Source organism: Ornithorhynchus anatinus, chromosome 6, assembly GCF_004115215.2.
Source record: "Ornithorhynchus anatinus isolate Pmale09 chromosome 6, mOrnAna1.pri.v4, whole genome shotgun sequence".
Classification (NCBI taxonomy): Eukaryota; Metazoa; Chordata; class Mammalia; order Monotremata; family Ornithorhynchidae; genus Ornithorhynchus; species Ornithorhynchus anatinus.
The window spans coordinates 2,279,335-2,302,126 of NC_041733.1; the positions used below are offsets into that span (position 1 = coordinate 2,279,335).

A 22,792-nucleotide genomic window follows, 5' to 3' on the forward strand; every position below is an offset into this window, starting at 1 on the left:
TCGTGGGACAGGGACCGTGACCCATCTAATTCACTTATACCTGGCTCCGGCGCTTAGAACAGTGTTTGCCACCTAGTAAACGCTTAACAAATACCACATATATTAAAAAAAGGGAAACTTGCATTTTTAATGGACCAAGCTAAAAGTATGTATTGAATGTGAACTGTAGGTAGGGGACTGCACCGGATGTCTTTGGTGAGTAGAGCACTGTATTGAGCACTTGCTCTGGACAGACTACTTGACAGAGTGCTTTTGTCTGCTGAATGCTATACTAGGTGCCCCTGTGAATGGAGGCACTGCACTGGACATGTGCTGCGGGCAGAGTGCTGTACTGGGTGCCTACTGCATGCAGCGTACTGTACTGGGTGCCTATTGTGTGCAGAGCACCGAACAACAGAGATAGAAGGAAGGCCACGAATCAAAGACCAATAGGGGTGAAAGTGGGTGACGGCTCAAAAATAAGGACACCCCCCTACGCCCCCCCTCCCCGCCAGATTTCTCAACTCCAACTCCCGGGGCCATAGTTGGGGGTTAACCCCACGGCCAATAGGACCTCCCCTTTCATTCATTCAATCGTATTTATCGAGCACTTACGGTGTGCAGAACACTTTACTGAGTGCTTGAAAGAGAACAACAATAAACAGACCCATTACTTGCCCACAGTGAGCTTAGAGTCTAGAAGCGGGCGGGGGGGGGGGGGGGGACGACAGACATCAATACAAATAAATAAGTTAAAAATCTATACGTAAGTGTTGTGGTGCTGGGAGGGGGGAAGAACAAAGGGAGCAAGGCAGGGAGACGCAGAAGTGAGTGAGAGAAGAGAAAAGTGAGGGAAGGCCTTTAGGAGGAAGTGCGCCCTCAATAAGACTTTGAAGTCGGGGAGAGTAATTGTCTGTCGGATAGGAGGGAGGGAGGGCGTTCCAGGCCAGAGGCAGGACGTGGGCCGGGGTTGATAAACGAGGGGAAAGCACAGTGAGAAGGTTGGCATTGGAGGAGTGAAGTGGACAGGCTGGGTTGTAAGAGAATTGTGCTCGGAGGAAACGGACTGCACGTTCCAGGCCGCTCCTCGGAGTCAGCCGGAGGGATCGTGTGTACGATTCCACAGCCGAGATCATCCCCCTTCCCCAAAGAGTGGGGGTTGGGAGATTTTCGGACCCCGCTGTTCCCCGAGAAGGGGACTCTGGGGGCCGCCTTGTGGGGTACGTCTCCCCCTCTAGACTGTAAGCTCGGTGTGGGCAGGGAACCGGTCTATTTATTGTTATATTGTACTCTCCCCAGCGCTTAATACAGTGCTCTGCACCCAATAAGGGCTCAGTGAATGCGATTGAATAAGTAAAAGGAGGATGGGGATCCCGGCTCCCAGAGACTAGGGGAAGCAGCCCCATTCTGGCCCCGATCCTGGTCACCTGACCTTTGGCAAACGACCGACTACCTTCCCTGGGCCTCGATTTCCCTGTCTGTAAAATGGAGATAATGAGCCCGGCCTCACCCTACCCTTAGGGGCGTTGGGAGCACAATTGCCTGGCTTGATGTGAAAGTGGTCTGGCCCAGAAGGAGCCCTGTAAATTAAAGGAGCTATCATTAGCGCCTCAGTGATTAGGGCAGTAAAAGCTGGGAAATGAACCCCTGAGAAGAATCCTTCCTTTCACTGGCGGAGCGGCCGACAATGGAGAGAGAAACCGCATTCAACACTGAGGTGTGTGTTTGTGTTCCAAAGGGCTGATGTGGGAACTGAGGGTTTGGCCTCGCTTCCTGCCCACTTCGGGAAGACCGGGAATGTTCACAGTGCTCCACCCACAGTAATAATGATAATAATAATAATCGTGGTATTCGTTAAGCGCCTTGTCCATGTCAAACCCTGTTCCGAGCACTGGAGGAGATACAAGATAATCAGGTCCGACACGGTCCCCGGTTCCGCCCAGGGCTCACAATCCAAGTATGAAAGAGAACGGGTATTAAATCCCAATTTTACGGATGAGGCAACTGAGGTTCGGAGAAGCTGGGTGACCTGGCCAAGGTCGCAGGGCAGGCACGTGGCGGAGCCGGGTTTAGAAATTAGGTCCTCTGACTCTCAGGCCCATGCTCTTTCCACTAGGCCACGCTGCTCCTTGGAAAAGGCCAGCCCTGTGCTCCGTACACAGCGGGCAGTCGATGATAGTTCAGATTGAAGAAAACTCAGCCAACTTTGGGCTTTCCAAGCTTGGTCCCCAGTCAAAGGCACCAAAGTTGCCATGGAGTTGGCTGTCAGGGGGACAGTCAATCGGTCGGTCGTGCCATAACAGTAATAACAATAATAATAATAATTGTGGTATCTGTTAAGAGCTTGCTCTAGCGCTGGGGTAGATACAGGCAAATCGGGTTAAACCCAGTCCCTGTCCCCAAGTGGGGCTCACGTCCCCATTTTACAGATGAGGTAACTGAGGCCCAGAGAAGTAAAAAACCTTGTCCAAGGTCACACAGCAGACAGGTGGCGGAGCCGGGATTAGAACCCATGACGTTCTGACTCCCGGGCCCGTGCTCTCTCCACTATGCCATAGTGCCATAAAGGCGGGGGTCTGGTCGAGAGACCCGTGAGGCTTCCGGATTCTGCGGACTTCCGGGGTGGGATTGGAAGAGACGGGGTGGGAAGGAGAGTGAAGACCAGGCCTGGAATACCTGCGCCTTCCTTTCCCCGCCTCAGAGTCCACCAACAGTTGCTGGCGCTGGGAACTGGGGAGACCAGAACCGGGGAAACCCCGTCCGGAAGGTCACCCGGTGGATGGCTGCCGTGGAAGGCAGGGGACTCCCCCAGGGGACTGGACCCGCGTCCAGGACGAGGGGGCTCCGAGTCATCGTGTCCGTTGAGAACTAGAGAATCGGCCCTGCCCACGTCCAAGGATTCCTGCCCTAAATTAGGGAGGCGGCGGGGCCTAAGCAACATGGTGTAGTGGATTGGGCGTGGATCTGGGGGGGGTCAGAAGGCCATAGGTTCTAATCCTGGCTCTGCCACTTGTCTGCTGTGTGACCTTGGGCAAGTTTTCACTGGGTCTCAGTTTCCTCATCTGTAAAATGGGGATTGAGATTGTGAGCTCCATGGGGCACAGGGAGTGTGTTTAATCTGATTATCCTAGATCCAAGCACTTTGCACTTAAATACCCGGTCTGTCTATACCCAAGTGCTTAGTGCTGTGCTTCGCACACAGGAAGCAGCAGATAAGCACCGTGGACTAGTGGAAAGAACATGGGCCTAGGAGTCGGAAGGACCTGGGTTCTAATTCTGATTCTGCCACTTGTCTGCTGTGTGATCTTGGGCAAGTCACTTCACTTCTCTGGGCCTCAGTTACCTCATCTGTAAAATGGGGATTAAGACCGTGAGCCCTATGTGGGACAGGGACTGTGTTCAACCTGATTTGCCTGTATCTTCCCAGCCCTTAGAACCATGCCTGGCATATAGTAAGCACTTAAATACCGTGATTATAATTATTCTTAGTAAGCCCTCAATAAATACCATTGATTGATGATGATGATCACTAACCAGCAGGACTAGTGGCATTTTTGAGCACTCACTAGCCACACTGCATTGAACGCAGCCCTCCTTACTGTCAGTTGACTGTATTTAGCGTTTTATGTGTCGCTGTGGTTTAATCTCCTCTCTCCCGTCATCCCTTCACTCGTGCCCTCTGTCCCTCCGAGGACTCCTTCCCTCTTCATATGTGACAGACCGCCGTTCTCATCTTCAGAGCCCTCCTAAAAATCACATCTCCTCCAGGAAGCATTCCGTGAATAACATGCGATCTTCCCGCATCTTCTTCTGCGTCCTTCTGGGGGTACTTGGGAGTCCGTACCCCCTAGGCACTTTGTTTCCTCCCCCCCAACCCCACAGCACTTACGAAGAAATTCCTATGCTCCGCTGACTCCCCGACCTGTACTATTTTATTGTCTGTTTCCCCCACTAGACTGTAATAATAATAATAATGATGTTATTTGTTAAGTGCTTTCTTTGTGCCAAGCCCTGTTCTAAGTGCTGGGGTAGATACAAGATAATGGGGTTGGACCCAGTCCCTGCCCCACATAGGGTTCACAGTATTAATCCCCATTTTATCAGTGAGGGAACTGAGGCCCAGAGAAGTGAAGTGATTTGCTCAAGTTCACACAACGGACAGGTGGCTGCACTGACATTAGAACCCATGACCTTCTGACTCCCAGGCCCATATTCTATCCACTAGGCCAGGCTGTCAGCTTCTTGTGGGCAGGGATTGTGTCTTACAACCCTATCCTGCTCTCACGCGTGCTTAGACCAGTGCTCTGCACACAGTGAGTGCTCAGTCGATCAGGCTAGAGGGGGAGACAGATAATGAAGTCAGTAAATTATGGGCAGCTACGAAGGTGCTATGGGGCTGAAGGTGGAGTGAATATCAATTGCCTGACAGTACAGATCTAAGTGGATAGGTTATGCAGAAGAGAGAGGGGGTAATGGAAAAGAGGACAAACTGGGAAGGCCTCTTGGAGATGTGATCTAAATGAGGTTTTGAAGGTGGGGAGACTGGTGGTCTTTTTTACATATATATATACATATATTTATGGCATTTGCTAAGTGCTTACTAGTAATAATAATAATGTTGGTATTTGTTAAGCGCTTACTATGTGCCGAGCACTGTTCTAAGCGCTGGGGTAGACATAGGGGAATCGGGTTGTCCCACGTGGGGCTCACCGTCTTAATCCCCATTTTACAGATGAGGGAACTGAGGCCCAGAGAAGTTAAGTGACTCGCCCACAGTCACACAGACGACAAGTGGCAGAGCTGGGATTCGAACTCATGAGCCCTGACTCCAAAGCCCGTGCTCTTTCCACTGAGCCACGCTGCTACTAGTGCCAGACACTGCATTAAGTGCTGGGGTAGATAAAACTAATCAAATACAGTCCATGTCCCACAGTCTTAATCCCCATTTTCCAGATGAGGCGGCCGAGGCCCAGAGAAGTTCATTCATTCATTCAGTCGTATTTACAGAACGCTTACTGTGTGCAGAGCGCTGTACTAAGCACTTGGAAAGTACAATTCAGCAACAAATAGAGACAATCCCTGCCCACAGCAGGCTCCCAGTCTAGAAACGGGCTCCCAGTCCCAAGGTCACACAGCAGACAAGTTCCAGAGCTGGGATTAAAACCCAGGAGCTTCTAACTCCCAGGCCCGGGCTCTAACCACTAGACTATGCCGCTTCCCGTCTGGAGGAGGAGGGAGTTCCAGGCCAGGGGGCGGAAATGGGCCAGGGGTCAGTGGCGAGGCAGAGGCACAGTGAGTACGGCGAGCTCAATAAGCACTCCTGATCCATGGTGTATTCCCCACCACCCTCTCACAGCAGTTACCTCATTTTGCCACATCTCCTCGGAGCAGAAGAGACAGACAGTACTCTCCCATTTTATGGATGGAGAAACTGGGGCTCAGAAAAGCGATAATAAAATAATAACCGTGGTATCTGCTAAGCACTTACTGTGAGCCGGGCACCGTACTAAGAACTGAGGCGGATGCAAGGAAATTGGGTTAGACACAGTCCCTGTCCCACAAGGGCCTCACTGTCTCAATCTTCATTTCTCAGATGAGGTAACTGAGGCCCAGAGAAGTGAAGTGACTTGTCCGAGGTCACACCGCAGATAAGCTGGGATTAGAACCCATGACCACCTGCCTCCCAGTCCCGTGCTGCTTCTCCGGCCCACCCACTCGCCCACCGGCCGAGCCCGTCTCACCTGGTCCGGGTTCTGCACGACGTATCTCCTGATGGTGGTCTGGGGGTAGCTGGTCACTCTCACCGAGGGGGAGTGGAGCTCCTGCGGAGCGAGGGAAACCGAGGCTCACGGGTGGTTGCGCTACTCAGGGTATGAAGGCCTTGGGGGAGCGGGGCCTTGGAAGGGGGCTTTGGAGAGGCCTGGTCTCGCCTGGTCCAACCTTACTTTCTTGAATAATTGTGGTATTTGTTAAACGTGTTCTGCGTTCATTTCATTCATTCAATCTTATTTATTGAGCGCTTACTGTGTGCAGAGCACAGTACTAAGCACCTGGGAGAGTACAGTACAACAACAGACAGACACATTCTCTGCCCACAACAAGTCTAGAGGGGGAGACAGACATGTGGGCGGGGATTGTCTCTCTTTGCTGCTGAATTGTACCTTCCAAGCGCTTAGTACAGTACTCTGCACACAGCAAGCACTCAATAAATATAACTGAATGAATAATGTACATGAATAAATAACTAAGTGTTGAGGTGGATACAAGCAAATTAGTTTGGACGTAGTCCCTGACCCACATGCCCCATGTGTCTTGATCCCCATTTTACAGATGGTGTAACTGAGGCCCAGAAAAGCGAAGTCACTTGCCCAAGGTGATATAGCAGACAAGTGGCGGAGCTGGGATTAGAACCCACGACCTTCTGACTCCCAGGCCCGTGCTCTAGCCACTACGCCACTGTATCTAGCACAGTGCTTGGCATAGCGCATGGCACGGCCTGACAGCCTGTGAAGGGAGTGTCCCACCCAGGCCGCCCCTACGGCCCCATGACCGCGGGCCTTCCCTCCCTCACAGGCCTGAACGGTCCTGGGAGAGCGAGAGACACAGACGTGCGGGGCGGGAGGGATGGAAGAATGGAGGGAGGCAGAGGGTAGTCGAAAGAAGCAGCGTGGCCTAGTGGCTTGAGCACGGGCCTGGGAGTCCGAAGGGTCTGGGTTCCAATCCCGCCTCTGCCACTTGTCTACTCTGTGACCTTGGTCAAGTCTCTGGGCCTCAGGTACCTCATCTGTAAAACGGGGATTAAGCCTGCGGGACAAGGACTGTGGCCAGCCTGATAACTGTATCTACCCTAGTGCTTAATACAGTGTCTGCCACACAGGACTTTACAAACACCATAAAGTGTATTATACGTATATATATATAAAACTCGTGGGGCAGGGACTGTGTACAACCTGATTATCTCGCCTCTACCCCAGTGCTTAATGCAGTGCCAGGCGCGTAGTAAGCGCTTAGCAAATACCATAAAAAAAGGGCTTCTGGGGGGGTCACCGGGTGTGCTCGGCTGCCCGCCGTGGCTCTGCCACCGTCCGGGGTCTCGCTCCCGGCTTCCAGGCGTCGTAAAAGTCTGGGAGTCCCCGTGGCCCTCCCCCTGCCGGACTCGTTGGACTCTGAACTTAGTGTCCTCGGCTGGTTCGGATTGATGCGGTTCTGCCTTCCCTGTCGTGACAGTGGCCAAACCCCTCCCCGCCGGGCTCCAACCACCAAATTCAACCCACAAGCCCACCAGGTCTCCGGCTGCTCTCCGTAGCCCACCCTCCCTCACCCCCCAAGACCTCCCCAAACAAGGCTTTCTGGGGACGGGAACAGGGCTTCCCGAGCATGCGACAAGCACTTGGAATCCATTACCTGTCACCAGGAGCTTCAGCTATTCCGCTGCAACCAGACCTTTCGGTAGCCTTGCAAATTAGCACCAGCCCACGAGCGACAGCCCAGAAAGGTCCTGGGCCGGCCCGGTCGTAAATGGGTCAGGTGATATTACCATAATAATGATGTTGGTATTTGTTAAGCGCTTGCTATGTGCAGAGCACTGTTCTAAGCGCTGGGATAGATACAGGGTAATCAGGTTGTCCCACGTGAGGCTCACAGTCTGAATTCCCATTTTCAGATGAGGTAACTGAGGCACAGAGAAGTGAAGTGACTTGCCCACAGTCACACAGCTAATAGTGATAACAACAGTAATAATAATAATGATATTTGTTAAGCACTTACTATGTTCCTAGGCACTGTTCTAAGAGCTGGGGTCGATGCAAGCTAATCAGGTTGGACAGAGTCCCCGTCCCACATAGGGCTCCCAGTCTTAATCTCCATTTTACAAATGAGGGAACTGAGGCCCAGAGAAATGAAGTGACTCGGCCCAAATCGCACAGCAGACAAATGGCAGAGCTGGGATTAGAACCCAGGTCCTTCTGACTCCCAGGCCCGGGCTCTATCCACTAGGCCAATAATAATTGGCTAATAATAATAATATTTGTTAGGCCCTTACTACGTGCCAAGCAGTGTTCTAAGCGCTGGGGTAGATTCAAGGTTATCAGGTTGACCCAGGTGGGGCTCCCAGTCTTTAATCCCCAGTTTCCAGATAAGGTGACTGAGGCACAGAGAAGTGAAGTGACTTGCCCCAAATCACACCGATGACGAGTGGTGGAGCCGGAATTAGAACCCACGACCTCTGACTTCCAAGCCCGTGCTCTTTCCACTAAGCACGCTGCTTCTCTACCGATACTCCTTTAGAACTCTTTAAGAGCTCAAATGATTCTGAAAACTGCAATAATAATGATAATAATTTTGGTGACACTTGTTTCTGCACTTACTATGTTCCAAACACTGGGGGAGAGGCAAGAGGGTGAAATCAGACCCGGGCTCTCTCCAGACTAGCGGGGAGGCTTCTGGAAAGGTACTGTGGCTTAGCAAAAACCCACCTGGGAACGGAGAGACTTTTGTTCTCCCTTTGGCCAAGGTGGCCCAGGAGAGCGGAGAAGACGGGTCAGAGCTTCTCTTACCTGCTCAGTGTTGTGCGTTATGTGAAGAGTGGCTGGGGTGCAGGTAGCTACTTTCATCGTTGGAGACTGTACTTCCTGTGGGAGACGGAGAGAGAAAATCACGTCAACGACTGTTGCTGGAAAGCAGCTGGGAGCTCCCTCGGAGGAGACTTGCCCATTAACTCTGGCCACGGGCTCAGCTGCCGTGGAAGGGAATCACTTACAACACCAGGATGCTATAATGATGGTGGCGTTCATGAAGCGCTCACCAAGAGGCGAGCGCCGTGCTAAATGCTGGGATAGATGCGCTACGATCCGGTGGGACAGAGGTCCCGTCCCACATGTGGCACACAATCTTAGTTGGAGGAGAGAACGGGTGTCCAATCTGCGTTTTTCAGTTGGTCCAGAGAAGTGAAGTGACTTCCTCAATGTCACACAGAAGGCACGTGGTGGAGACGGGATTAGAACCCTCCTTTCATTCAATAGTATTTATTGAGTGCTTACTATGTGCAGAGCACTGTACTAAGCGCTTGGAATGGACAGATCGGCAACAGGTAGAGACAGTCCCTGCCCTTTGACGGGCTTACGGTCTGATCGGGGGAGACGGGCGGACGAGAACGATGGCGATAAATAGAGTCGAGGGGAAGAACGTCTCATAAAAACAATGGCAAATAAATAGAATCAGGGAGATGTACATCTCATTAAACAAAATGAATAGGGTGATGAAGATATAGACAGTCGAGCGGACGAGTACGGTGCCGAGGGGGTGGGACGGGAGAGAGGGAGGAGCAGAGGGAAAGGGGGGAGAAGAGGGTTTAGCTGTGGAGAGGTGAAGGAGGAGGGTAGAGGGAGCAGAGGGAAAAAGGGGGGAGCTCAGTCTGGGAAGGACTCTCGGAGGAGGTGAGCTTTAAGTAGGGATTTGAAGAGGGGAAGAGAATCAGATTGTCGGAGGTGAGGAGGGAGGGCGTTCCGGGACATGGGAGGATGTGGCCCAGGGGTCGACGGTGGGATAGGCGAGATCGAGGGCGGTGAGGAGGTGGGCGGCAGAGGAGCGGAGCGTGCGGGGCGGGCGGTGGAAAGAGAGAAGGGAGGAGAGGTAGGAAGGGGCGAGGTGACGTAGAGCCTCGAAGCCTAGAGTGAGGAGTTTTTGTTTGGAGCGGAGGTGGATAGGCAACCACTGGAGGTGTTTAAGAAGAGGAGTGACCTGCCCAGAGTGTTTCTGCGGGAAGATGAGCCGGGCGGCCGAGTGAAGAATAGACTGGAGCGGGGCGAGAGAGGAGGAAGAGACAAGTCCTGCCAGGCCCGTGCGCTTTCCACTAGACTCCACAGCTGCCTTGAATGTATGTGGGGAATTTTCCTAGAATACGGGGGGGTCTTTTCTTGTAGAATCCCGTGCAATGGGAAAAATCTCATTGTAACCAGCGATTCGAATGGCATGAATGGGTTAGGACGCGGATGGATCAATGATGCCATCATGACTGTCATCTTTCACCCCAAATTCGTTCATTCATTCAATCATATTTATTGAGCTCTTACTGTTTGCAGAGCACTGTAATAAGCACTTGAGACAGAGCAATATAACAATAAACAGGCACATTCCCCACCCACATATACTGTCCTGGAAGTCTACTATGCCCAGAGCACTCTAATGAGCGCCTATGAGGTGCAGAGAACCGTACTTGGTGTCTTCTGTGGGAAGAGCACTGTACTGGGCACTTATTGTGTGCAGAGGACTGTACTGGGTGTCTTCTAATCCCGGTTCTATCACTTGTTTGCCGTGTGACCTTGGGGAAGTCATTTAATTTCTCTCTGCTTCAGTAACTCATCTGTAAAATGGGGATTGAGACTGTGAGCCCCGTGTGGGACGACCTGATTATTTTGTATCTCCCCCGGCGCTAGAACAGCGCTTGGTACGTTGTAAGCGCTTAACCGATACCACCATTAGTATTAATATTATTATTATTATTATTCTGTGGACAGAGCATTGTACTGAGTACTTACTGTGTGCAGAGCTCTGTAGAAGCTGTCTACTGTGGGTAGAGCGCTGAAGTAATAATAATGATGGTATTTGTTAAGCGCTTACTATGTGCAGAGCACTGTTCTAAGCGCTGGGGTAGACACAGGGGAATCAGGTTGTCCCATGTGGGGCTCACAGTCTTAATCCCCATTTTACAGATGAGGTAACTGAGGCACAGAGAAGTGAAGCGACTCCCCCACAGTCACACAGCTGGCAAGTGGCAGAGCCGGGATTTGAACTCATGACCTCTGACTCCAAAGCCCGGGCTCTTTCCACTGAGCCACGCTGTTTCTCTCTATAATAATAATGTTGGTATTTGTTAAGCATTTACTATGTGCCGAGCACTGTTCTAAGCGCTGGGGTAGACACAGGGGAATCAGGTTGTCCCACGTGGGGCTCACAGTCTTAATCCCCATTTTACAGATGAGGCAACTGAGGCACCGAGAAGTTAAGTGACCTGCCCACAGTCACACAGCTGACAAGTGGCCGAGCCGGGATTCGAACCCATGAACTCTGACTCCAAAGCCCGGGCTCTTTCCACTGAGCCACGCTGCTTCTAGTACAAGTGAAGTGATTGCTTGTTATATGTAGAACACTAAAATGGGTGCTTACAGGGGGAGGTATTATTCAGGAGGCCTGAGAAGGTACACCAGAAGCCAGAGACACAGTGCCTAATAATAATAACAATAATAATAATAATGATATTTGTTAAGCATTTACTGTGTGCCAGGCACTGTACTAAGCCCTGCGGTAGATAGAAGCAAATCGGGTTGGACACGGTCCCTGTCCCACTTGGGACTCACAGTCTCAATCCCCATTTTATAGATGAGATAACGGAGGCCCAGAGGAGTAAAGTGGCTTGCCCAAGGTCACACAGCAGACAAGTGGCGGAGCCAGTATTAGAACCCATGACCTTCTGACTCCCGGGCCCTTGCTGTAGCCACAACACCCTGCTGCTTCTCGTGCTGCCTACCCATGAGGAGCTTGGGGCCTAGCGGGAGGTGAGAGATGAGACGGCCTCCCGCCTCCCTCCTGCCCGGGCCGGCCGGTGGCCCCGGCTCTGAGGAGTGAGGACGCTCTTCCCCGGCTCCGCCGCTGGCGCTGGCACAGCCTCGGCGGGTCCCCTACTGGCTCCATCGAGCCTGGCCCTGCCCCGGCGGCCCCGGGCGGCTGGCGCCGTGCCCGCCGCGTGGCCGGGTCTTGGGTCCGGGTGGGGCCGCCAGGCCGAAGCCACCGCCTCCTCGGCCGGAGCCGAACCCGGCCCGAGGCCCCGGGTGACCTCGGGCGGAAGAGGAGCCGCCCTTCCCTGGGCGTTCGGGGGGACTCCCGCCCCCGCCTCACCCTGAGGCCCGGGCCCAAGGTCGGGGACGGGCCCTATGGGACATGGACCCTTCGAGGGCGGGGATCGTGTCTCCACAGAGAGTATCAATCGAAAGCTTAGTGCTGCATTCTGCATTACAGTCCCCAATTTTTATTTTTTAATGATACCTGATAAGCACTTCCGTTGTGCCGGGCCCTGTACCGAGCTCTTCGGTAGATATAAGGTAATCGGGTTATACTCAGTCCCGTTTCCTGCATGACGCTCCCCAAATGAACCCTTGCCTATCTGACCGTCTGACACAGGGAGCTCTGCGCCCAGCTGCGAGTGGCAGAAACAAACCGAACAATCAGGAAACACCCGGCCAGCGCGGCCCGCGGCTCCGAGCTCTCCCGGGCCGGGACTCGAGCAGCGGGGGCTGACCGGGTGATGACCGGGTAGCGTGGCATCCTCTGAAACTCATCTGCTAGCCCATCTCCTCCAAGTGGCCTTCCCCGATTCGTTCATTCAATCGTATTTATTGAGCGGTGACAGTGTGCCGAACATTATACTTAGGGCTTGGGAAGTACAATTCAGCAACAAATAGAGATGATCCCCGCCCACGACGGGCTCACAGTCTAGAAGGGGGGAGACAGACAGCAAAAAAAGGAAACAGGCATCGGTAGCATCATTATAAATAAATAGAATTCTAGATTTATGAAACGCTCTTCCTTCCCACCTTCTATCCTCATTTCCTCTTCCCCCACTCTCTTCTGCATCACCCTTGCACTTGACTTGCTCCCTTTATTCACCCCTCCCTTAGCCCCACAGCACTCGAGTACATAATAATAATAATAACGTTGGTATTTGTCAAGCGCTTACTACGTGCCGAGCACTGTTCTAAGCGCTGGGGTAGATACAGGGTCATCAGGTTGTCCCACATGAGGCTCACAGTTAGTCCTCATTTTACAGATGAGGGAACTGAGGCCCAGAGAAGTGAAGTGACTTGCCCACGGTCACGCAGCTGACGAGTGGCAGAGCCGGGATTCGAACCCATGACCTCTGTCTCCCGAGCCCGGGCTCTTTCCACTGAGCCCCGTTGCTTCTCCCATCCTTTATTTATTTCTATTAACATCTGTCTCCCCTTCTAGACTGTAAGCTCGTTATGGGCAGGGAACATGTTTACCGATAATAATAATAATAATGATGTTGGTATTTGTTAAGCACTTACTATGTGCAGAGCACTGTTCTAAGCGCTGGGGTAGACATAGGGGAATCGGGTCGTCCCACGTGGGGTTCACAGTCTTACTCCCCATTTTACAGATGAGGGAACTGAGGCCCAGAGAAGTGAAGTGACTCGCCCACAGTCACACAGCTGACAAGTGGCGGAGCTGGGATTCGAACTCATGACCTCTGACTCCAAAGCCCGGGCTCTTTCCACTGAGCCACGCTGCTTCTCTACCAACTCCCTTTTGTTGTTATATTGTACTCCCCCAACTGCTCAGTGCTCTGTGCACAGTAAGTGCTCAATAAATATGATCGATGGATCGATATCCCCTCTGCCACATCAGCATCTCTCCCGATTTCCCCCTCCCCTCCCCACAGCGCATAGATACATGTCTTATACACTCTGTCGATCATGTCTATCTGTAATTTCCAGTCTGTTTCCCCCCACTAGACTGTAAGCCTGTCAACGGCGGGGATCAGGTCTACTCTAGTGCCCACTCCCAAGCGCTTAGTACAGGGCTCTGCAGGCAGTAAACACTCATTAAATAGCAATGACGGATCGATGGCTACAGATCTCCGTCCTTCCCCAGACCTGCCCTGAGGAATAGGCAGCCCCAGCACTGGTCCCCGGAAATAGAGGCGGAAGATGAGCTCAATCATTCAGTCACTCTATTGAGAGCTTAGTCCGTGCAGAGCACTCCGCTAAGTGCTCCGGAGAGTACAGTATAACAGAGTTGGTAGACACGTTCCCTGCCCACAGGAGTTTGTGGTCTAGAGGGGGAGACGGACCTTAATAGGAATGAATTCCAGATATCAGTCGATCGATGATATTTATCGAGCACTTACCGTGCGCAGAACACTGTACTAAGCACTTGGGCGAGTACGCTGCGGGTGGACACATTCCCTGCCCGGAAGGAGCTCACAGCTTAGAGGGGGATACAGACATTAATAGAAATAAAGATATTAGGACTTTGTACATGCCCGTCCACCTATCTTCCTGGCTGTCTGCTGCCTGCCTGACCGCCTGCTGTGCGCCCACTGCCTGCCCTCCGGCCCACCTGCCTTTCTGCCGGCCGCCTGCCCGCCTGCGGGGCGGGGATAGGTGGGCTGTTCGCTCTGAGGGATCGCGCTCCATCCCGCATCCTGCCGGCTCCTCCTGCTTTCATCCCGCGTCTTTAGAGAGGCAGGGTGGTCCAGTGGACAGAGCCCCAGGGCCGGGAGTCGGCAAAACAGTCCCTAACATCAGCTCTGCTCTCTGACCCACCGGGTTACTTTGGGCGAGTCATTTAACTTCTCTGGGCCTCCATTTCCTTCTCCGTTCAACAGGCTTAAGAAGATAGATTGGGAAGCAGCGTGGCTCGGTGGAAAAGAGCCTGGGCTTCAGAGTCAGAGGTCATGCGTTCGACTCCCGGCTCTGCCACTTGTCAGCTGTGTGACTGTGGGCGAGTCACTTCACTTCTCTGTGCCTCAGTTTCCTCATCTGTAAAATGGAGATTAACTGTGAGCCTCACGTGGGACGATCTGATTACCCTGTATCTCCTCCAGCGCTTAGAACAGTGCTCGGCACATAGTAAGCGCTTAACAGATACCAACATTATTATTATTATAGATTGTTTACAGTCTCCTCGTTGGTAAAACAGGGATTCAAGACCTGTTCTCCCTCCTTCTTCTACTCTGAGCCCCCTGTGGGACAGGGACTCCATTCTACCTGCTTATACTGTATCTACCCTAGCGCTTAATACAGCGCTTGGCACAAGGAAAGCTTTTAACAAGTACATTATCTGCATAGTGACAAGAGCACGGGCCTGGGAGTCAGAAGGTCATGGGCACTGATCTCGGCTTCTCCACTTGCCCGCTGTGTAACCGTGGGCAAGTCACTTCACTTCTCTGGGCCTCAGTTCCCTCATCTGGAAAATGGGAATTGAGAGCGTGAGCCCCACATGGGACGGGGACTGTGTTAGATGTGCTCGTATCTAACCCAGTGCTTAGCAGAGTGACTGACACACAGTCATCACTTAACAAATGCCATCCTTATTAGTATTATTACTCTGAGTGGGAAAGGGGCCATGTCCGAGCTGATTATGCACTGATTCATTCAATCGTATTTATTGAGTGCTTACTGTGTTCAGAGCACTGTACTATGGGCTGGGGAGAGTACAATATAACGATATAATAGAATAATTCTCTCGAATCCGCCCGGGTGCCGGGACGACGTGAGCACCGAATCAATCCCGTCGCTGGCTAACTTGCAGTAAGCCACATCCGGCCCTCAGAGGACCATGCTGACGGCTCTAGCCGGTCCCCCGTCCCCCTTGCCCCGCTTGACCGCCTCCTACCTGAGACCCTCCTGGGGCGGCGGGGTCGTGTCTTTGGCCACCCTGGCACCTCCACGTCTCCCCTCTCCTCAAGAACCTCCCGTGGTTGTCCATCCAGCTCGGATTCAAACAGAAACTCCTCAACATTGGCTTCGAAGCAGTCGGTCACCTCGCCCCCTCCTATCTCACCTCGCTACTCTCCTACTAAAACCGAATCTGCACACTTCGTTCCTTTAATGCTAACCTGCTCGCTGTACTTCGATCTCGTCTATCTCGCCGCCTACCTCTCGCCCACGTCCTGCCTCTGGCCCGGAACCCTCCCTCCTCAAATCCGGCAGACAATTACTCTCCCCTCTTTAAAAGCCTTTTTGAAGGCACATCTCTTCCAAGAGGCCTTCCCTGACTAAGCCCTCTTTTCCTCTTCTTCCAACCCCTTCCGCGTCGCCTTGACTCGCTCCCTTTATCCATCCTCTCTTCCCAGCCCACGGCACTCATGTCCAGATCTGTCATTTATTTATTTCTATTGGTGTCTGCCTCCCCTTCTAGACGTAAACTCAATGAGGGCAGGGAATGTGTCTGTTTACTGTTCTACTGTACTCTCCCACGTGCTCAGTACAGTGCTCTGCAACACAGTAAGTACCCTATAAATCCTATGAACTGACTGTGTTACCTTGGGCGAGCCCGGGCAGGAGGGCGACCGGCTACAGCGCTGGGTGGGGTCGACCTGGCTCTCTCACAGGCTGGGGAAGGATCCAGTTCTCTGTCTGTTGAGTTGCCAAGACCCAGGGGATTCTCCTTCGCCAGAGGCATCAGTGGGAGAAAGTACAGGAGCCGCTCTGATCGAGCCTTAGCTGGCACCGGAAACTTCCTCGTGTATCCGGAGCTCAGATCTCGTAAGAACACTGTGCTGAGCACCGTGGGCAGAGTGCCGTACTGGGTGCCTTCTGTGGACAGAGCATTGCACAGAGCACTGTGCTGAGACCCTCCTGAGGGGAGAATGCTTTACTGAGAGCCTATTGTGCACAGAGTTCTGTCTGTGCTTGGAGAATACGGAACACGTAAGACACAGACCTGCCTGATCTTAATCTAGCAGAAAAGACGGTGGTTCTAAATTGATGACATGTCATAGCTGGTGGTAAATTCTTCTGTTACCTGGGGAAGCGTCGTGGCCTCGTAGAAAGGGCCCTGGTGCGGGAGTCAGAGGACCTGGGTTCCAATCCCAGTATCTCCGCTAGCCTGCTTTGTGTGACCTTGGGCAAATCATTTAAATTCTCTGTTCCTCAGTTCCCTCACCTATAAAAATGGGGATTAAACACCTGTCGTCCCACTGATTTGGATTGTGAGTCCCATGTGGAACAGGGCTTGTGTCCAACCGGATTATCTTTTATCTACCCAGCATTTAGTACATTAGCGTTTAGATGCTGCGGAGATCTGGGCTGGCCTTTTGGACAGGAGTGGTCTGATTATACGACCAAGGCTCCGGGCCCAGGCCGTATCCACCCCAGAATACCAAGCCACCGGGAAGACGGCCCAGGGAGAGGCAGGACCCTGGGGAGGCCCTAATAATACTAATAACCCTGGTATTTGTTAAACGCTTACTATGTGCCTGGCACTATACTAAGCGCTGGGGTGGCTACTGGCAAATCGTGTTGAACACAGTCTCTGTCCGATGTGGGGCTCACAGTCTCAATCCCCATTTTACAGATCAGGTAATTTGGGGCATAGAGAATAATAATTATAGTATTAATTCATTCATTCAATAATATTTATTGAGCACTTACTAGGTGCAGAGCACTGTACTAAGCGCTGGGAATGAACGAGTCGGCAACAGATAGAGACAGTCCCTGTCGTTTGACGGGCTCACGGTCTGATCGGGGGAGACGGGCAGACGAGAACGATGGCGATAAATAGAGTCGAGGGGAAGAACATCTCATAAAAACGATGGCAACTAAATAGAATCGAGGCGATGCACATTTCATTAACAAAATAAATAGGGTAATGAAAATATATACAGTTGAGCAGACGAGTACAGTGCTGAGGGGAGGGGAAGGGAGAGGGGGAGGAGTAGAGGGAAATGGGGGGAAAAGACAGTAGTATTTGTTAAGTACTTACTATGTGCCAGATACTGTACTAAGCGCTGGAGTGGATAGTGCTCTGCACATAGTAAGCGCTCAATAAATACTATTGAATGAATGAATACAAGCAAATGGGGATGGACACAGTTCCTGTCCCACATAAGGCTCACAGCTTCAATCCCAGTTTTATAGATGAGGGAACTGAGGCCCCGAGAAGTGAAGCGACTTGCCCAAAATCACACAGCAGACAAGTGGCACAGCCAGGATTAGAACCCATGACCGTGCTCGATCCACTAAGCTGTGCCATGATGCCTTCACTGGGTCATCAGGCCCTGCAGTGCTATGTTGCCCGGTCTGTGAGCATTGGCACAGGGGACTCGTGTAGCGAGGCCTCTCGCTGGGCGGCACAGTCCGAAGCATCCGGCCTGATCTGCCTTGCTGCTCTGAATTCTCCAGTGGATACAGCGCTGAGGGGATATAAATTATAGATGATCTCTCCACTGTGCCTGGGCCAACACCCCCACTTAGGGGGATTTCTAATTTCAAAATGGAAGCGAGCGGCTGCCGTGAAAGCGGTGGGAAGAGAGACAGAGGAGGAGAGAGAGAGAGATAGAGTAGAGAGAGGTAGAGGGATAGAAAGGAGTGAGATCAAGAGAGAAGATAGCGAAGCGTGATACAGACAGAAAGAAACAAGACAGAGAGCAGCCAGCAATAGTGAGGTGAGAGGAGAGAGAGAGTAAAAGAGGAGAAAGAAATAGTGTGACTCAGAGATAGTGAAATGGGGAGAGACACAGAAGAGACACTCATTCATTCCTTCATTCAGACATAGAAAGAGAGAAGAGATAGAGAGGGGAGAGTCCTGTGTGAGGATCTTCTTGTTTGTTGTTTGTTTGTTTATGGTATTTGTAAAGCACTCACTGTGTGCCAGGCATTGTACTAAGTTTTGGGGTGGATACAAGCTAGTCAGGTTGGACTCAGTCCACGTCCCATATGGGGCTCACAGTTTTAACCCCCATTTTACAGATGAGTTAACGTAGGCCCAGAAAAGTTGAGTGAATTCCCCAAGGTCACGCAGCAGATTTGTAGTGGAGCCGGGATTAGAACCCAAGTCCTTCTGACTCCCGGGCCCGGGCTCGTTCCCCTAGGCCACAGTGCTTCTGCGTGCTGGGTGTCCCCAAGAAGACTGATGGATTGGAGGGATAATAAAGTTGGTATTGGTTAAGCGCTTACTGTGTGCAGAGCACTGTTCTAGGCGCTGGGGTAGATACAGGGTAATGAGGTTGTCCCACGTGAGGCTCACAGTCTTAATCCCCATTTTACAGATGAGGGAACTGAGGCACAGAGAAGTGAAGTGACTTGCCCACAGTCAGCTGGCAAGTGGCCGAGCAGGGATTCGAACTCATGACCTCTGACTCCCAAGCCCACGCTCGTGGCCTGGGACACCTGGGACCAGCTCAGAAAGCCACCGAGCCCTCAGTACAGTGCCCTGCCTCAGTGGACCTGAGGGCACTCAATACACACTCCCATTCATTGTCCAGGAACAAAGGATCAAACAGCAGGGAAACTGGTTCTACGGTTACTCCCTATAAAGACTGGAGGGGAAATCCTATCTTTCCCAGCTGACTCACTGGGAACTGGAGGATTGAGTCAAAACAAATGGCGGGAACCCAAACTCCTAAAGCCTTTGAAAATCCCAGCTGGGGCAGTCCTAAAGTTTTTCTGTTTGTCACCTGGGGCGACATTGACGTGACCCAAGCTAGGCACCCCCTGAAGAAAATAATGGCCCCCAATCCCCCTCCTGCCCTCTCCTTTTGGGAAATTTTCACAGCATTTGATGCTGTTCATTGTCAAAATCTTCTCTGAAGTTCATCATATTCCGAACATCCCTCAAGAAAGATAAAGGCAAAACTTCCAGGCAACTCAGCAAGACAGGATGCCTTGGGAGAGTCACTTCTTCTCTCTGGGCCTCAGTTTCCTCTTCTGTAAAAGGGGGATGTTGTATCCCGGCTCTCCTTCCCTCCTAGACCGTGAACCAGGGGTGGAGCAGAGACTGTGCATCACAGTGCTCAGCACATAGTAAGCAGTTAATGTCGTCCAATAAAAGTACCTCGTGACGGCACCCAAGTCTCAGTGTCAGAATGGCAGCTGCTTCTGCTCTGGAAGCCCGGCCCCTGTTAGCTCACCCTCTGGGCGCCTAATAATAATGGTAATGATAATAATAATGGTATTTGTGAAGTGCTCACTATGTGCCAGGCAATGGCGATGAGAACAGCGGTGATAATGTGGTTAACACTTTCATAAATGGGAAGTCCATGCCATCTCTACAGCTGGAAATTGTGGCGAGCAGGCAGACCCTCAGAGGGGGTTGGCAACCCGTGCGTAAAAGTCTCTACAACAGTGAACCCCAAGATTTTCCTGCCCTGACCCTCTTCGGCCTAGTGGCAAGAGCACAGGCTTGGGAGCCAGAGGTTGTGGGTTCTACTCCCGTCTCTGTCACTTGTCACTTGTGTGATCTTGGGCAAGTCACTTAAGTTCTCTGTGCCTCAGTTACCTCATCTGTAAAATGGGGTTGAGACCGTGAGCCCCACGTGGGACAACCTGATTACCTTGTATCTACCCCAGCGCTTAGAACAGCGCTGGGCACATGGCAAGCGCTTAACAAATATCATAATTATATTTTGGGGGGAATCCCATTTCCAACCTCGTGGCCTAATTAATGGGTCTTCATCTTCTTCTTCCCTCGCTCCTCCTCTGGACGGACCCTAGGCCTCGGCCCCCTTTTCCTCTCGGAGCCTGACTGCCACCTGCCCCCTACTCTTCTCCCCGCCAAGCCCGTCCACAGGGCGCCCCAATCTAAAGGGACCCCACGTGGGACGGGGACTGTGGGTCTGACCTGATCATCCTCTATCTGTCTCAATGCTTAGATCATTGCTTTGCACTTAGTAAGCTTTCAACAAGTACCAAAGAATAAAAAAAGGAAACTCCTGCTCACTTAGCTAATAGTAATACTATTGTATTTGTCAAGCGATTATTGTGAGTCAAACACTGTACTAAGCACTGGGGGAAATATTCATTCATTCAATCGTATCTGTCGAGCACTTACTGGGTGCAGAGCACTGTACTAAGTGCTTGGGAGAGGACAATACAGCAATAAACAAACACATTCCCTGCCCACTGTGAGCTTAGTTTAGAGGATGCAAGATAAAATCATCTCATTCCCAGTCCCTCTCCCACAAGGGGCTTGCAGCCTAGGCGGGAGGGAGTACGGCTATCGAATCCCCCTTTCAGAGAGGAGGGAACGGAGGCCCAGAAAAGTGAAATGATTTGCTCAAGGTCACCCAGCTGGGAAGTGGCTGAGCCAGGACTGGAACTCAGGTCCTCAGCTGTAAATCAGAAGTCGGCACAAAGCGGCCTCACTGGCCAAAACATCCCCAGGAGACTGAAAGAGGATTAAAAAAAAAAATCATAAAACCGTTTAGGCACGTTCACAGCCTTAATTACATCGACCACACTTCCTGCTCTTAAAACCCAGGTTCCCTTCCCTTCCTCTGCCTTTTATAAGCAGATTTTCCTCAGAACCCCAAAGAAAAGAAAGTATTTTTATAAGGATGAGCAAGATGAAAGGGATCCGCCTTTGTAACATTCCTAGGGGAAGAGTCATTATTTCTAGTTCGTGTGTTTGGCCTCTCCGTCTGCTTATGCAACACAGGTGGGTCCGTCTTCAATCCGCCCTTTGCACACCATCCAGTGTGCGCTTAGCACATAGTCAGCCCTTACTAAATGCCATAATTATTCTTGGGAAACGAGCACCCTGCTAGTCTCGTATTGTAATTATCCTCGATTAGCTTCATTACCCGTAAAAACACCGCCCTTTGGAGAATGGGGACTGTGTCTCCCTTCTGACCTCATTATAAAGTTGAACTTGATTTCCTTGGTGGGGATTCCTCCCCGAGATCTATATCCATCGATCCATCCATCAGTCAGCGGCATTTCTTCAGCGCTTACTGTGTGCAGAGCACTTGTCTAAGCGCTTGGGAGACTACAATACAGTTGAGTTGATAGCTACGATTCCTACCCAAGAGGAGCCTACAGTTTACAGGGGGAGGCAGACATTAAAAGAAATTACAGAGAGGGGAAACGGGAAGATACAGCGTGGCTCAGTGGAAAGAGCCCGGGCTTGGGAGTCAGAGGTCGTGGGTTCTAATCCCGGTTCTGCCACTTGTCAGCTGTGTGACTGTGGGCAAGTCACTTAACTTCTCTGTGCCTCAGTTCCCTCATCTGTAAAATGGGGATGAAGACTGTGAGCCCCACGTGGGACAACCTGATTCCCCTGTGTCTACCCCAGCGCTTAGAACGGTGCTCGGCACATAGTAAGCGCTTAACAAATACCAACATTATTATTAAGATAGGCATTATCCTCGACTCCTCTCTCATTCAACCCACATGTTCACTGTCACCAAATCTTTCCATTTCTACCTTCGCGACCTCCCTAAAATCCTCCCTCCCCTCTCCGTCCAAACCGCTACCGCGTCAATCAGGCACTTATCCCGTCTCGGTTATTGCATCGGACTCCTTGTTGACCTTCCTGTCTCCTGTCCGCTCCCTTCCACTTCATACTTCGCTCCGCTGCCTGGATCATTTTTCTGAAAAACCGCTCAGTCCGCATCTCCCCACTCCTCAGGAACCCCCGGTAGCGGCCCGTCCACCTCCGCATCTAACAGAAAGCCCTCACTCTCATCTATAAGGCACTCGAACGGCTCTGTCTTTCCAAGAAAGATGTGAATCAGTTGGAGATTCCAGTGTTTTCTGGAGACGATTAGGGAATTTTGACGGGTCCCAGGGAAGCCCGAGGGAATTTGTCGGGGCAGTTTCGTCCCAGGATGACCCGGGCTATTTAGGGATTGTTCAGTAACTGCTTCCGGCAGATTCATTCATTCAGTAGTATTTGTTGAGCGCTTACTATGTGCAGAACACTGTACCAAGCGCTGGGAACGTACAATTCGGCAACAGAGGGAGACAATCCCTGCCCAGTGACGGGCTTACGGCCTAATGATAATAGTAACGATAATGGTATTTGTTAAGCGCTTACTATGTGTCAAGCACTGCACTAAGTTCCGGGATAGAGACAAGATCATCGGGTCCCGTATGGGACTCACAGTCTAAGTAGGAGGAGAACGGGTATTGAATCCTCATTTTGCAAATGAGGCAACTGAGGCCCGGAGAAATGACCTGACTTGCCCAAGGTCAACCAGCAGACAAGAGGTAGGGTGGGATTAGAACTGATATCCTCTGACTCCCAGGCCCGGGCTTTTTTCACTAGGCCATGTTGCTCTCCTCTTCTTCTAGTC

At 51.7% G+C, this 22,792-nt stretch overlaps 1 protein-coding gene across 1 annotated transcript in view; it reads right to left on the reverse strand.

The window, feature by feature from the left end:
* POF1B (POF1B actin binding protein) overlaps window positions 1-22,792 on the reverse strand; it is a 54,229-nt gene that overhangs the window by 25,840 nt on the left and 5,597 nt on the right. The window contains exons 2-3 of the mRNA XM_029067958.2: window positions 8,535-8,609; window positions 5,721-5,801 (exon numbers count right to left, since the gene is read on the reverse strand). Of these exons, the coding sequence (XP_028923791.1) occupies window positions 5,721-5,801; window positions 8,535-8,609 (156 nt within the window). The remainder of the gene's footprint in view (window positions 1-5,720; window positions 5,802-8,534; window positions 8,610-22,792) is intronic.